The sequence below is a fragment of the Halichondria panicea genome, chromosome 2 (genome assembly GCF_963675165.1).
Source record: "Halichondria panicea chromosome 2, odHalPani1.1, whole genome shotgun sequence".
Classification (NCBI taxonomy): domain Eukaryota; kingdom Metazoa; phylum Porifera; class Demospongiae; order Suberitida; family Halichondriidae; genus Halichondria; species Halichondria panicea.
This window is the reverse complement of record NC_087378.1, coordinates 6,969,069-6,983,804: the sequence shown is the minus strand read 5'-3', so window position 1 is coordinate 6,983,804 and position 14,736 is coordinate 6,969,069. Positions and strand designations below refer to the sequence as shown.

The following is a 14,736-nucleotide window of genomic DNA, read 5'->3' as shown; positions in this document are numbered from 1 at the left end:
AACACTCCACTTACATTGACACCTGACTCCTGCATCTTCAGAGTGATCACAATTGTGGGTCGGACTGTACAAACAGTTCAACAGACTCTGCTCATTTCCATTACACTTCAGGTCGTCAAGAAAAATAGAGCCAATGCCTTGGGCAAACCCACCACCAGACACAGCAATGGATTCTGTAGTACAGTTACAATGAAACTAGCTTAACTATGCATTACATAGTCTCCTAACCTGATGCAGAGTATCCGAGTTGTGTACAGACAACCCTGGCATCCAGCTCATCCCAGAAGTCATCACAGACGGTACCAAACACTCCACCTTTGCACACCTCCACTCTGCCCTCAGACTGAACAGAACCATTCACCAGCCGAACATCTCCATCTTGACAGGCTGTGGAATATTAGAATAACCAACTAAAAGTACAGTGTAACAAAGCAACTGTCAATTGGCATAATTATACTTAGCTACAATATCTCTACATGATCTCTACAAATTTACAAGCTAATGTTTCACTCATTTATATAAACTGTACAATGTACCAACTTTAGACTTCAGTGTATGTTCTATAATAATTATTATCTTCCCCTATTTATTTTCATGCTCATATCTGTCGTTCCATCCATATTTCTCATTTTACAATAAAATTAATTATGAACTTAATGCTTCTTACATATGCAACTTCGACCATCAGTGTCCAGAGAAGTGTTGGAGGTACAGAGGCAATGAAAACTGCCATTAGTGTTGACACAGGTGTCTCCACAAGGACTGCTTTCACACTCGTCAATATCTGAAATAAAAATCGTTTCAAAAGGAAAGTATTTCTAAGTAGTCTTGACTCACCGACACAACCTTTGTTGTCAGTGTCCAGATTGTAGCCGGTTCTACAGCTACATGTGAATCCAGGCAGCTCATTAGTGCAGTTGTGGGCACATCCTCCATTGTTAGTCAGACACTGGTTCACATCTGAGGGGAAATATAATTTTATAATGAAAAAAGGTAATTGTATTATAACGTACCAACACACTGTACTCCAGCAATCTCAGTGGAAGTGCATGCTGACAGGCCAGGAGCGGTCTGGCTACAGTTCATCACACTGTTCTCTGACCCTCTACAATCGATCTTGTCTAGGAACACTGGTCCTGTTGGTATATTGAACCTGGTACTGGCATCTCTGAAGGCCTCAGCCCCAGTGACAGGGAAGCCAAGTTGTCTGCACACCACAGTGGCATCGTTGGTACCAAATCTGTCATTGCACACTGAGCCCCAGGCATTATTTATGCAGACTTGAACAGCTCCGAAAGTGGCGTTAGCTCCACCCATTAGTCGTATCTCTCCATCAGTGCAATTGTTGAAAAGAGTCGCCGTTTTATCTGAAAAAATTATGACATACCGAGCATAGCATAATAAGCACACACTTACCCTGACACACTACTGCAGCTCCTTGAATCCCACCACAAGTAGCAGCCGGCTGAGAGGCACAACTTCGCAGCTCACTTTCAGTTCCGACACAAACATAACTATCGTTTCTCACACTTGAAGAAGCAAATCCATTGAATAAGTGGCCGTTAAGATCAATGGCTCCATGTGGGGAGAATCCCAGCTGTTTGCAGACCACAGAGGCATCCTGATCATCCCACCCACTGTCACAGATGCTACCAAAGTCACCGTTCACACACAACTCCACCACACCACGAGACACCTGCTCCTTGATCAGGTTGTATGCTGGAAGGGTGCTCTCTGAGAGAGCATCAGGATTTCTCAGTCTAACACTGCCGTCAATACATGAGACTGTGCGTGAGGAGAATGATGAATAATGTGCAGTCAATGGCATTTAATGATAGGCTTACCATCACAGACGACAGCCACATCTTCAGAGTGGTTGCAGTTGTGCTGGAATATCTGGTTATGGGAGCAGCTCAAGAGGTTGTCCTCAGTGCCAGCACACACCACATTGTCCAGAGTGATGGGACCAGAACCAACACCAAATGTACTGTCAATACCACGAACTGGAGAGCCTGAAATGTACATCACAAGATTAAAACATCTAAGAACTATACTAATTAGTGAAGTTATGAGGAAATACATATTATCATAATTCCCATTGGTACAACCAATTAGTGAATAATGGTACTAATTAACCCAAACACAAAAAATACAATAACCGTCTCGGCAGCAATTTGTTACTTTTGATGACATACAACAAGGAAGTAGTTAACGCTCGATCATACTATATTAACTGATTATTTATCAGGTTCATTCAACTGACCAGTTCCATTGCAGACAACGGCTGCAGCATTCTCATTGAAGAAGTCATCACACACACTGCCATAGGTGTTGTTGTAGCAGATCTCAACTCTTCCCATTCTCTGACCTTCACTGGGTTCACTCCCATTCATCAGCCGCACCTGTCCATCAGTGCAGTCTGTAAGGGGAGTTCAGGTACATGCTGGGCTTGCCTCCACAAGGTCACACTCACCGCATTGCTCTCCTGTCCCCGTGTAGCCAAACACACAAGTGCAAGCAAAGCTCCCAACATTGTCAGTACAGACGGCATTGCTGTCACAGTTGTGAGTGCCATCTTCACACTCGTTGATGTCTAGTGTTGTGTAGAGTTAATCATCCCAGTTCAGTGACTAAGTAACACAACTTACTTTCACAACCAGTGAAACCGTCTCCAGCAAAGCCATTATTACAGGGGCAGGTGTAATTACCCTCAATGTTGACGCAGATAGAATTGGACAGACACTCAGATGCATTGCCAGAACACTCATCAATGTCTGGATGAAAAAATATACCATGTTTTATTACTTGTAGTTATACCACACTTTCCCACTATCTCCCTAATCTTTCACTGAATGCTTACCAGAGCAGTTGAATCTATTACTGTCCAGTTCATACCCAGTGTTACAGGAGCAGCTAGAGTTGCCTTCAGTGTTGGTACAGATGTGTTCACAGTCTCCATTGTCAGTCAAGCACTCATCGATGTCTGTGAAACAGCAAACAAATGAATCATGCTGAACTATGGATTTATTGTGCTAACCAGAGCAATTGAATGAGTTGTGGTCCAACTGATATCCAGTATCACATAAACAAGAGAAACTGCCGTCAGTGTTAGTGCAGGTATGCTCACAGCCTCCTTTGTTGGTGGTGGTGCACTCATTAACGTCTGAAATTCATACATGAACATTAGCAGATAATGACATACGCTTATAGTTTACCTGAGCAGTTCATTAAATTACTGTCCAGGCTGTATCCACTTCTGCAGGAACAGCTGACGTTCCCAACAGTATTCGTACAGGTGTGTTCACATCCTCCATTACCAGAGAGGCACTCATTGACATCTGCACGGAGACGCACATAATGAGACAAATGCATGGTTATTTAAATTGCATAAATCTACCAGAGCAGTTGAATCTATTGCTGTCCAGTTCATAGCCAGTGTTACAGGAGCAGCTAAAGTTTCCCTCAGCGTTGGTACAAGTGTGTTCACAGTCTCCATTGTCAGTTAAGCACTCATTGATGTCTATTTACATTGAGACATAAGAGTATATATGCAAGATAAGCAAATTTTACCTGAGCAGTTCATTGAGTTGATGTCTAGTTGATATCCAGAGTTACAGGAACAGAAAAAACTTCCATCAGTGTTGTTACAGTCATGCTCACAGCCACCATTGTTGGTGAGACACTCATCAATTTCTAAAATGGGTTTTAAGAAACTAATTATGACTAGCTACTAAAACATCAATATTATTTAACCTGTACAGTTGTATCCATTGCTGTTCAGACTATAGCCAGTGTTACAGGAGCAGCTAAAGCTTCCCTCAGTGTTGGTACAATTCTCCTCACATCCTCCATTGTTGATAAAGCACTCATTGACATCTATATAATTATAGGATAAGGTATGATATTCAGCACATGTATAATGTTACCAGAGCAGTTGAATCCATTGCTGTCCAGTTCATAGCCAGTGTTACAGGAGCAGCTAAAGTTTCCCTCAGTGTTAGTACAGTTGTGTTCACATTCTCCATTGTCAGACAAGCACTCATTGATGTCTATATATATACACATAGGAAGACGAATAAAATATAGCAGCCTACACTCATACGTCCATGCAGTAAAAACACTCACCAGAACAATTGTGTACATTAGTTAAGAGGAAACCATTGAAACAAGAGCAAACATGTCCTCCAGGAATGTCAGTACACAGATGTTCACAGTCACCATTCTGAATACTGCACTCATTCACATCTGAAAAACAAAATCAAAAATGATTTCTATGTATCAGTTAAACTGTACTTACTGTTACAGCCTCTCCCATCCTGGTTGAGTAGATAGCCATTCTGACAACTGCACTGGTAGCTCCCGATAGAGTTGGTACAGTTCTGGTTGCATCCTCCATTATCCTCAGCACACTCATCAATGTCTGAGAGGAAGGGCAGTGTTAGGTAGTATTATAAGATGAACCACCATCAATTTCTTACCTGTGCATCTCACAGCGACATCCTGAGAGTGTTGGCAGCTAGAGAAGGTGCTAGGTGGTTGGTTAGAATATAAGCTACAGTCCTGCAGATCAGACTCCTGTCCAGTACACAATAGGCCAGAGAAAAATATTGGACCAGAACCTTGTTCAACTGTACCCCTAGGTAAAAATGTAGCATCTGCAAAAAAAAATGCAGATCATAATAGGGTTGAGGGACATTTAAAAACTCTATATGCACTATCGCTATATGACTACAAGGTATTCCAACAGAATTTGCGTGCTCACCAGATGAGTTAAAACCTTCTAGTTGAGTACAAGCTACAGTTGCATCAAGAGAGTTGAATCGGTCATCACAGACTGTTCCCCAGGCATTGTTGATGCACACCTCCAAACGTCCTTCCCTGGTTGTTGAAGTGTCAGTGGCGTTCAGGAGACGGATATCTCCAGTGGAGCAGTCACCAGCTACTGTGCCTGAGGCTAGAGAGAGAGAACAGTGGATTCATTGAGGGTAAATGAGGGGAGGAAAGGTGTACCTTGACAGATAACTCCAGAGGTGGGGCAAGTGAAGCCAGTGCCAGAGCCAGTGACTACACCCATACAGTCGAGAAGTGATACCTCAGTTCCAGTACAGTTGGCCATTGATACCAGGCGAGGTGTACTACCCTCCGTAAAAATATCAGCATTCACATTGATAGCACCTGAAACGAAAAAGGTGTATTATTATTTTGCTATTAGTATATTATTTTGTTTGAATCTACCATATTGTGAGAGGCCAAGCTGCTTGCAGACGACAGAGGCGTCCATTTCTGTCCAAGGGGTGTGACAGACTGAACCGTACCTCCCAGAGACACACACCTCCACTCTGCCACTTGTCAGTCCGTCCTTGTCATAGTAGGCATCATTGTAGTCAGTGAGACCCTCGTAGAAAGAGTCCACATCCTCTCCCACAACCAGTCGCACTTCACCATGACTACATATGGCTGCAATGAGAAAATACATCAAGGTCTCCCCACGACTGAAAACACTCCACTTACATTGACACCTGACTCCTGCATCTTCAGAATGATCACAATTGTGGATCTGACTGTACAAACAGTTCAACAGACTCTGCTCACTTCCATTGCACTTCAGGTCGTCAAGAAAAATAGAGCCAATGCCTTGGGCAAACCCACCACCAGACACAGCGATGGATTCTGTAGTACAGTAAACTGTCTTAACTATGCATTACATAGTCTCCTAACCTGATGCAGAGTATCCAAGTTGTGTACAGACGACCCTGGCATCCAGCTCATCCCAGAAGTCATCACAGACGGTACCAAACACTCCACCTCTGCACACCTCCACTCTGCCCTCAGACTGAACAAAACCATTCACCAGTCGAACATCTCCATCTTGACAGGCTGTGGAATGATCAGAACAAAATTAATACCAGCTATACCTAAATAGCCAACACTGAAAAGTACAGTGTACCTAACAGCAACAGTTCACGGTGACCAGAACATACTTCGCTAAGTAATTTATAAGCCAATGTATCTCAACACCAGTTGTAGTTACCAACTATAAAATTAAATATTCTTACATATGCAACTTCGACCATCAGTGTCCAGAGAAGTGTTGGAGGCGGTACAGAGGCAATGAAAACTGCCATTAGTGTTGACACAGGTGTTTCCACAAGGACTGCTTTCACACTCGTCAATATCTGAAATAACAAATTTTTTTTAAAGGAACAAATTTCTAAGCTGCCTTGACTCACCGACACAACCTTTGTTGTCAGTGTCCAGATTGTAGCCGGTTCTACAGCTACATGTGAATCCAGGCAGCTCATTGGTGCAGTTGTGAGCACACCCTCCATTGTTAGTCAGACACTGGTTCACATCTGAGGAGGAGTAATAACACACAAATTAATCAAGATACACTCTTGATACGTATATTATCTTGCCTCTCAGTATTTTGTAAATTGAATACTCACCTATACAGATTACGCCAGCAATCTCGGAGGCAGTACATTGAGATAGACCAGGGGGTGTCTGGCTACAGCCCATTACGCTGCTCTCTGACCCTCTACAGTCGACCCGTTCTAGGAACACAGGTCCTGTTGAGATATTGAACCTGGTACTGGCATCTCTGAAGGCCTCAGCCCCAGTGACAGAGAAGCCAAGTTGTCTGCACACCACAGTGGCATCGTTGGTACCGAATCTGTCATTACACACTGAGCCCCAGGCATTATTCATGCAAACTTGAACAGCTCCGAGAGTGACATTAGCTCCACCCACTAGTCGAATCTCTCCATCAGTACAGTTGCTGAAAACAGTTGCTGTTTTATCTGCAAATAATAATAGCTGTGACATACCGCATATAGCATAATAAGCACACACTTACCCTGACACACTACTGCAGCTCCTTCAACGTTAACCCCACCACAAGTAGCAGCTGGCTGATAAGCACAACTTATTAGCTCACTTTCAGTTCCAACACAACCATAACTACCGTCTCTAACACTTGAAGAAGCGAATCCATTGAATAAGTGGCCGTCAAGATGAATGGCTCCATGTGGGGAGAAACCCAGCTGTCTGCAGACCACAGAGGCGTCCTGATCGTCCCACTCACTGTCACAGAGGCTACCAAAGTCACCGTTCACACACAACTCCACCACACCACGAGACACCTGATCCTTGATCAGGTTGTATGCTGGAAGGGTGCTCTCGGAGACAGCATCAGGGTTTCTCAGTCTAACACTGCCGTCAATGCATGAGACTGTGTGTGAGGAGAATGATGAATAATGTGTAGTCAATGACATTTACTGATAGGCTCACCATCACAGACGACAGCCACATCTTCAGAGTGGTCGCAGTTGTGCTGGAATATCTGGCTATGGGAGCAGCTCAAGAGGTTGTCCTCAGTGCCAGCACACACTACATTGTCCAGAAAGATGGGACCAGAACCAGCACTAAATATACTGTCAATACCACGAACTGGAGAGCCTGAAATGAACACCAGAAGATATTGTTACGTAAAACATCAAAGAAACTAAGAACTCAACCAATAAGGAAGTTACGAGGAAAATACATATTATCGTATTTCCATTATTAATGCTACAACTAATTAGTGACTATAATTAACCCAAACGCTAAACGAAAGAACGAAACTTTTTGATGACTACAGCAATGATCAACAACAAGGAAGTAGCTCTATCATATTTGTCACGTTCATTCTACTAACCAGTTCCATTGCAGACAACGGCTGCAGCATTCTCATTGAAGAAGTCATCACACACACTGCCATAGGTGTTGTTGTAGCAGATCTCAACTCTTCCCTTTCTCTGACCTTCACTGGGTTCACTTCCATTCATCAGCCGCACCTGTCCATCAGTGCAGTCTGTAGGGGAGTTCAGGTACATGCTGGGCTTGGTTTCCACAAGGTCACACTCACCGCATTGCTCTCCTGTCCCAGTGTAGCCAAACACACAAGTGCAGGCAAAGCTCCCAACATTGTCAGTACAGATGGCATTGCGGTCACAGTTGTGAGTGCCATCTTCACACTCGTTGATGTCTAGTGTTGTGTAGAATGAATCATCCTAGTTCAGTGACATAGTAACAAAACTTACTTTCACAACCAGTGAAGCCGTCTCCAGTAAAGCCATTATTACAGGGGCAGGTGTAATTACCCTCAATGTTGACGCAGATAGAATTGGACAGACACTTAGACGTATTGCGAGAACACTCATCAATGTCTGTATAAATTACACATTGCCCTACTTATATTCAGTGTTATGAGTGATTACCTGAGCAGTTGAATCCATTGTTGTCCAGTTCATAGCCAGTGTTACAAGAGCAGCTAAAGTTTCCCTCAATGTTGGAACACGTGTGTTCACAGTCTCCATTGTCAGTTAGGCACTCATTGATGTCTTTTTAAAGTATTATAATAATAATATACACCATTTAAAATTTAATCTCACCGCTGCAGTTGAATCTATTGCTGTGTAGAATGAACCCGGAGTTACAGAAACAGTTGAAACTACCCTCAGTGTTGTTACAGTTCTGCTCACAGTCTCCATTGTCAGTCAAGCACTCATCAATGTCTGTGAAACAGCAAACAAATGAATCATGCTGAACTATGGATTTATCGTTCTAACCAGAGCAATTGAATGAGTTGTGGTCCAACTGATATCCAGTATCACATGAACAAGAGAAACTGCCGTCAGTGTTAGTGCAGGTATGCTCACAGCCTCCTTTGTTGGTGGTGGCGCACTCATTAACGTCTGAAATTCATACATGAACATCAACAGATGATAACAGACACTGCATGCATGGCTTACCTGAGCAGTTCATTAAATTACTGTCCAGGCTGTATCCACTTTTACAGGAGCAGCTGAAGTTCCCAACAGTATTTGTGCAGGTGTGTTCACATCCTCCAATACCAGAGAGGCACTCGTTTACATCTGTAGAGAAACACGTAATAAGATAAATGGTCATGTAATTATATCCATTTACCTGAGCAGTTGAATCCATTGCTGTCCAGTTCATAGCCAGTGTTACAGGAGCAGCTAAAGTTTCCCTCAGTATTAGTACAGGTGTGTTCACAGTCTCCATAATTGTCAGGCAAGCACTCATTGATGTCTTTTTAAAGTATTATAATAATAATATACACCATTTAAAATTTAATCTCACCGTTGCAGTTGAATCCATTGCTGTGTAGAGTGAACCCGGAGTTACAGAAACAGTTGAAACTGCCCTCAGTGTTGTTACAGTTCTGCTCACAGTCACCATTGCTGGTGAGACACTCGTTGATGTCTGCAGGTACCAAATAAACAGATCATGATTGCATGCATGCATGTTGAAAGTGATCAAATTACAACACAACACAACACACTCCAATACCTATCACACTGTCGACTCTGAACACCCAGACGCCAGGCTCTCCAACGTTACTGGTATTGCTTAGCAACAATACTTGCTCCGTATCAGACCCTGGTAGTGTGTATACTGGGGCTCTACTTTGGTTATGGAATCCAACAGAGGCTGTCATCAGAGCAGGCATACCACTATTCGGGATAAAAGCATTTTTGAAATACCAAAAATTCCCATTACTAATTTGCATTAACAAAAGCAATTAAATGGATCATTGACGGCATAATAATTAGTAGTCACACCTGCCACTGCCACTGCCACTGCTGTTGGTCGACCCTGAGCCAGAGCCACTTCCAGATGACGTCATAGAAACGTACCATTGGAGGTCAGAGTACAGAAAGATCACAAAAGACGACAAGGAGTCTGCCGCAATGACGACTTGGAAGGTATTGACCTGTAATTATTCCCACAAGGAAACACTATAATAATAGGGAGATTACCGCTATATACTGATATGTACGTAGGAGTAGATTTTGTGACTATTATAGTCCACATCAAAGAGAGTAGGTATTGAATAGCGTAGCTAGCACACCTTATCCGTTCCTCGGTCATAGCTGCCCACTCGATCCCAGGTCCCTACAAACACTGATTCCGGGTTAAAGGAGACCATATTGTCAAATGCTCTCTGAACTCTCTCTCCAACAGACGCCACAAGTGTACCATTAGTAGACACTCTGCATACAAACAAAAGCCTCATTAACTAGTAGCCAACATAAACTCCACACCCTAATTCTTTATATCACTCACCGATAATACACATTTCCTGTTCCTCTTGTGTCAATGTTCGCATAGAACGGAGCAACCATGCCTTGATTTGGATCGTTAAACAGCAACACGCCATCGATACCAATCTGTTTGTGTGTGTGCGGTCACAAAGATAGACACTGAAAGATAGATGTCATACTATATGCAAACATTTCCGTAGCTTCTAGTGAACTATCTCGTAGGGTTCGTGGTGTGCAATATGATAATGAGCGACCACATTGAGTACAACAACATGTTTTGTAGGGAGTTTACGACCACAGAAGACAATCAAATGCATTCTATTGTATGTAAGATATGTAGAGCCAATGGTAACAGATGTGTAGAAAATGGCCTGAGGTCAAAATACATTCCTATTAGTGTAGCTATAATAATGCTATTAAGCCATAACCCGTCGCTTAGTACACGTTTTGTACAAGTTTGTAATGAGTTTAGTACAAGCACTTGTAATCAGAGTCTTGGCAATCAGTTTAGCTCTAACCCCCATGCACCTACTTTCACTGCGAATATTGAATTTCAAGCATTCAGCATTTCACAATTTAAACGGGTACTCACTTGTAAACAATGAACAAGGAAAGGAACAGTATATAGCGTATAAATGTAACATATACGTAATTAAACTACTAAAATTGCACACAACGAAATACAGTACGTCAAGTTCGTTCAATGTTAGTTTTACCGCAGACAAATAATTATCACAAACTTTACCACAGATTTAGTAGTAGTAGAGTTATGCAAACACACACATGATCAGCGAAATATGAACCTCGTAGTATGCATAGTTGCAATCACCACATGCAGACAAGCGCCTATGAATTAATGATATTCACAACCATGCATAATGATACTACATTATATCAGGGCTGGAAGTAGGAAACGACTCCTCTCTCCCTTTGTGTAACATGACCTGTATGCATAAGTAGGTGACTGGCCCATAATTGGTTTCTATTTGAGCAAGTCGAAATAGTGGGGGTATTTATACTATATTCATAGCTATTCTAAGTATATTAGGGATAAATGTACTAGCAGGAGTACTTAGCTATATAGAAGCTGTGTTCTCACTGTATAGCTATGCACAGCTATGCACATACTTCTAATACTGATCTATGTTGTACGTCATGCACAATGACTGTGGGTATTGGCTCATATAAGTGGTTTTCTATCAAGCAAGACATCTACTGCATGAGAATTTGTACACAAGGAAGAGGAAGCGAAAACAAACAAGTAATGCACCCACCCAGAGTAATTATGGTGCAATACCTATACCGAAATATTAAATATACACACATGTACTCCGAAACATATTCCTGCACATATGCACATAACAAGCTTCTTAACTGAAACGATAAACTATGGTGCCACAGATCTCATAGTAAAATTCCCCGAAAGCCACACCAAATTATCCACATAGTTAAACTTCTCAACAGGAACATTGAAACGTTACGAATATTGAACAGATACTAACGCGACACATGCATGGAGCTAGCTAGCTAAAGATAGCCAAGCAGATAAAAAATTAAATGAATTCATTTAGCTATCCAGCTATGAATAGAGACGTTGCTTACATAAATCTCTCTCTCTGCACCTCCCAGGTAGGTGAACGAGTCTGTGAGGTTCACTTGCATGTAGAGCTCGTCTGCAAAGTTCAGTTGGTTATCAGAGGCAATGATCCCAAAGTCATACAGTTGAGCTGACCCCCTTGCCCCTGTTAGCAGTGCTGCTAAGGTCAGTAGCAAGGTACACGATATATACTGCTCTGTTAGTTGCATTCTTTCATGATACTTGCTATAGATAATTATCTTTTGTGCTCAGCTAGCTCGTAGCTTCCTATTATACAGATGGTTTGTACTCCGAACCCCTCTATAAGAGATTAGTGGTGCATGCAAGCCCCCCAGCCCCTCCCCCATAACTTAACTCAAGAACGATCTTTACCTAGGCCTAGTTGATCATGGGCGTATACATGTAGCTATTGTACCTACAAGCAGCCTATAAAAGTATAGTGTATTGTTTGTAGCAAGCTAGAACTTTGAGCTTATAGCAAGTATCATGAGAGAATGCAACTAACAGAGCAGTGTATATCGTGTACCTTGCTGCTGACCTTAGCAGCACTGCTAACAGGGGCAAGGGGGTCAGCTCAACTGTATGACTTTGGGATCATTGCCTCTGATAACCAGCTGAGCTCTGCAGATGAGCTCTACATGCAAGTGAACCTCACAGATCCCTTACTGTACCTAGGAGAACCTGAAATGGAGGTCTATGTAAGTGCCATTTTGAGGTGTTTCTGTTGTCAGACTAAATCTAGAAGAGGTACATGTAGACTATACGCTTAGAAGTTTAGGGCAAATGGTAATTGTAAGTTTACATAAGACCTTGATGAGTAGTGATCTCAAGTAGTTTTTTACCTTTGCCCCAAAATTCCAAGTGAGCTGCAATTGCATGGCAGTACTAAAGTTTAGAGTATAAGATGGTAGAGAATCCATACACTTGTATCCCATTCAACCAATTTTGTTTTAATGCACACGTGTTCTTTCTACATTCTATATCTTGGCCTAATACGATAAGTGGAGGTAGCAGTGCCAAATTACCTTATTATATGTGTGCCTGTCTTGGCTCGCTTTTGTTTTTGAATCTGCATGCCTCATTACGCCTAAGGAGGTGGTGTCGGTTACTATGTAAACAGTTGCAATATAATGTGCAGTCCAAGTGATAGTGAATGTGAGTGGTGTTTCTACTAGTACCTAATGATGTTACGACATTGTGGGCTGAAAGACTAGTTTCTTGAGTACATTGGATTTGTATTGTCAATTACACACCTGTCTAGCCACAAAATATTCTTAACATAACTTGTACATGTCGTGTGTATAAAAGCTTTCTACAGGGTCAAAATAATAAGCCTGTATGTCAGCTACACGTCATGTCATGTGCGTGGAACACTTTTTTACATGGCCACCTATTTACTTTACCAATAGGCCACTTTTCCAAAATGATTCCATTGGCAAGGGCCATGCCTATTCAATATTGTTACCAATAGGCCACTTTTCCAAAATGCTTTCATTGGCAAGGGCCATGCATGATGCTGATGCTGCCTATGCTAGAATAAAGAAAGGGAAACATCTGTTGTGTGTGGTACCAATGATTAAGCTTATAAATACACAACATTCTTATACTTCATGCACAAAACATGGCATGAATATACCCCCCTCCGCGTGCTTAAGTGAATATTGTTAAATATACAGTCAGTGTTCTTATGAAAGTTGATTGACCTTATTCAAATTTGTCGAAGTACTATAACCTTTTAGCCCTGGTACAACCATTAATGCAGCATGATCAGTAAATGAATATTCTCATAATTAATTATTTACACACATGCAGGTTGGCACTGATGGATTCCTGACCTTTGAAGACCCTAGGGTTTTCTCCTTAGAAACGATCAGCATCATTGCTCCATTTTTTGCAGACATTGACACAAGGGGATTGGGAAATGTCTACTACAGGTGAGCCGTGGAATTAAAAATAGCGTTGCATAGAAGCTAGCCCACTGAATCATTATAGGAGATGCACTAGTGCAAACACCATTAACAAAGAGATGTACTGTCTAGTAGAAACACCATTTAGATTCACTATCAATTGGGTTTACATGTCATTGTATGTACGCATGCAAGAGTATGTGTATCATAGGAAAGCCATATGGAATAGAAAAAACAACCTACCTATTGAGTGGAGCTATATAGTTACGTGATGTGGCTCTTTTATAATTATGCAGAGTGTCTACTAATGCTGCACTTTTGGCGTCTGTTGGAGAGAGAGTTCAGAGAGCATTTGACAATGTGGTCTCCTTTAACCCGGAATCAGTGTTTGTGGGGACCTGGGATCGAGTGGGCAGCTATGACAAAAGAACAGATAAGGTGTGCTAGCTACGTGTAGCTGTAACCCCACACTTATTGTTGCAATACTGGGTTTCTACACCTACATACTTATCGATGGATTAAGTACATATACTGTTATCAACAGGTCAATACCTTCCAAGTTGCTGTTGCAACTGATATGAACTCCATGTCGTCGTTTGTAATCCTTCTGTACTCTGACCTACAATGGTACGTTCCTGACATCAAGATGATGTCATCTGAAAGTGCGAGTGGTTCTGGATTCGGCACTAGTGGTACTAGTGACAGTGGTGGCCCTAGTGGGAGTGGGAGCACTGCAAGGTGAGTACAATGCACGCATATAGTAGTGTGTGTATATATACATTTCCTAAGTGTGCGCCTGAACCATCTTCAAATTACAACGATATGAAGAGGTATACGTATTATCTTTTTTTTTGTAACTTGAACACAAAAATTGAACATGTGGAAGATCTCTAATATAGATGTGTCAATTCCTCCTCCAGTGGACTACCTGCTTTTGCTGGATTCCAGGACCAAAGTGGAGCCCCAGTGTACACACTACCAGGATCTGATACGGAGCAGATAATGTTGCTAAGCAATACCAGTAACGTTGGAGAGCCTGGCGTCTGGGTGTTCAAAGTCGACAGTGTGATAGGTATTGGAGAGTGTGTTGTGTTGTTGTAATTTGATTACATTGTAGCACTGT

General features: G+C 42.1%; 2 protein-coding genes across 11 annotated transcripts in view; one reads left to right on the top strand and one right to left on the bottom strand.

Moving 5' to 3' along the window:
• The window catches only part of LOC135330992 (uncharacterized), a 50,641-nt gene extending 38,658 nt beyond the window's left edge, over positions 1 to 11,983 (bottom strand). For 5 of the 10 annotated variants that reach the window (XM_064525987.1, XM_064525992.1, XM_064525993.1 and 2 more), the window contains exons 1-44: positions 11,712 to 11,983; positions 10,132 to 10,235; positions 9,917 to 10,058; positions 9,627 to 9,778; positions 9,355 to 9,518; positions 9,145 to 9,267; positions 8,968 to 9,093; positions 8,793 to 8,915; positions 8,610 to 8,735; positions 8,433 to 8,555; positions 8,259 to 8,381; positions 8,082 to 8,207; positions 7,907 to 8,026; positions 7,697 to 7,852; positions 7,291 to 7,458; positions 6,857 to 7,231; positions 6,447 to 6,800; positions 6,231 to 6,353; positions 6,057 to 6,176; positions 5,719 to 5,877; positions 5,512 to 5,670; positions 5,236 to 5,457; positions 5,011 to 5,175; positions 4,763 to 4,954; positions 4,479 to 4,655; positions 4,298 to 4,420; positions 4,126 to 4,245; positions 3,927 to 4,049; positions 3,754 to 3,876; positions 3,571 to 3,693; positions 3,398 to 3,520; positions 3,216 to 3,338; positions 3,038 to 3,163; positions 2,861 to 2,983; positions 2,649 to 2,774; positions 2,474 to 2,593; positions 2,264 to 2,419; positions 1,845 to 2,012; positions 1,417 to 1,785; positions 1,014 to 1,367; positions 838 to 960; positions 668 to 784; positions 229 to 387; positions 15 to 173 (exon numbers count right to left, since the gene is read on the bottom strand). In XM_064525987.1, coding sequence (XP_064382057.1) covers positions 15 to 173; positions 229 to 387; positions 668 to 784; positions 838 to 960; positions 1,014 to 1,367; positions 1,417 to 1,785; positions 1,845 to 2,012; positions 2,264 to 2,419; positions 2,474 to 2,593; positions 2,649 to 2,774; positions 2,861 to 2,983; positions 3,038 to 3,163; positions 3,216 to 3,338; positions 3,398 to 3,520; positions 3,571 to 3,693; positions 3,754 to 3,876; positions 3,927 to 4,049; positions 4,126 to 4,245; positions 4,298 to 4,420; positions 4,479 to 4,655; positions 4,763 to 4,954; positions 5,011 to 5,175; positions 5,236 to 5,457; positions 5,512 to 5,670; positions 5,719 to 5,877; positions 6,057 to 6,176; positions 6,231 to 6,353; positions 6,447 to 6,800; positions 6,857 to 7,231; positions 7,291 to 7,458; positions 7,697 to 7,852; positions 7,907 to 8,026; positions 8,082 to 8,207; positions 8,259 to 8,381; positions 8,433 to 8,555; positions 8,610 to 8,735; positions 8,793 to 8,915; positions 8,968 to 9,093; positions 9,145 to 9,267; positions 9,355 to 9,518; positions 9,627 to 9,778; positions 9,917 to 10,058; positions 10,132 to 10,235; positions 11,712 to 11,915 — 7,084 coding nt within the window. In that variant the 5' untranslated portion in view covers positions 11,916 to 11,983. The remainder of the gene's footprint in view (positions 1 to 14; positions 174 to 228; positions 388 to 667; positions 785 to 837; positions 961 to 1,013; positions 1,368 to 1,416; positions 1,786 to 1,844; positions 2,013 to 2,263; positions 2,420 to 2,473; positions 2,594 to 2,648; positions 2,775 to 2,860; positions 2,984 to 3,037; positions 3,164 to 3,215; positions 3,339 to 3,397; positions 3,521 to 3,570; positions 3,694 to 3,753; positions 3,877 to 3,926; positions 4,050 to 4,125; positions 4,246 to 4,297; positions 4,421 to 4,478; positions 4,656 to 4,762; positions 4,955 to 5,010; positions 5,176 to 5,235; positions 5,458 to 5,511; positions 5,671 to 5,718; positions 5,878 to 6,056; positions 6,177 to 6,230; positions 6,354 to 6,446; positions 6,801 to 6,856; positions 7,232 to 7,290; positions 7,459 to 7,696; positions 7,853 to 7,906; positions 8,027 to 8,081; positions 8,208 to 8,258; positions 8,382 to 8,432; positions 8,556 to 8,609; positions 8,736 to 8,792; positions 8,916 to 8,967; positions 9,094 to 9,144; positions 9,268 to 9,354; positions 9,519 to 9,626; positions 9,779 to 9,916; positions 10,059 to 10,131; positions 10,236 to 11,711) is intronic. The other 5 variants (XM_064525988.1, XM_064525991.1, XM_064525994.1 and 2 more) reach the window with 5 other exon arrangements.
• Positions 11,984 to 12,091: 108 nt separating this feature from the next.
• The window catches only part of LOC135330993 (uncharacterized), a 31,116-nt gene continuing 28,471 nt past the window's right edge, over positions 12,092 to 14,736 (top strand). The window contains exons 1-5 of the mRNA XM_064525998.1: positions 12,092 to 12,404; positions 13,519 to 13,640; positions 13,910 to 14,051; positions 14,158 to 14,351; positions 14,534 to 14,685. Coding sequence (XP_064382068.1) covers positions 12,201 to 12,404; positions 13,519 to 13,640; positions 13,910 to 14,051; positions 14,158 to 14,351; positions 14,534 to 14,685 — 814 coding nt within the window. The 5' untranslated portion in view covers positions 12,092 to 12,200. The remainder of the gene's footprint in view (positions 12,405 to 13,518; positions 13,641 to 13,909; positions 14,052 to 14,157; positions 14,352 to 14,533; positions 14,686 to 14,736) is intronic.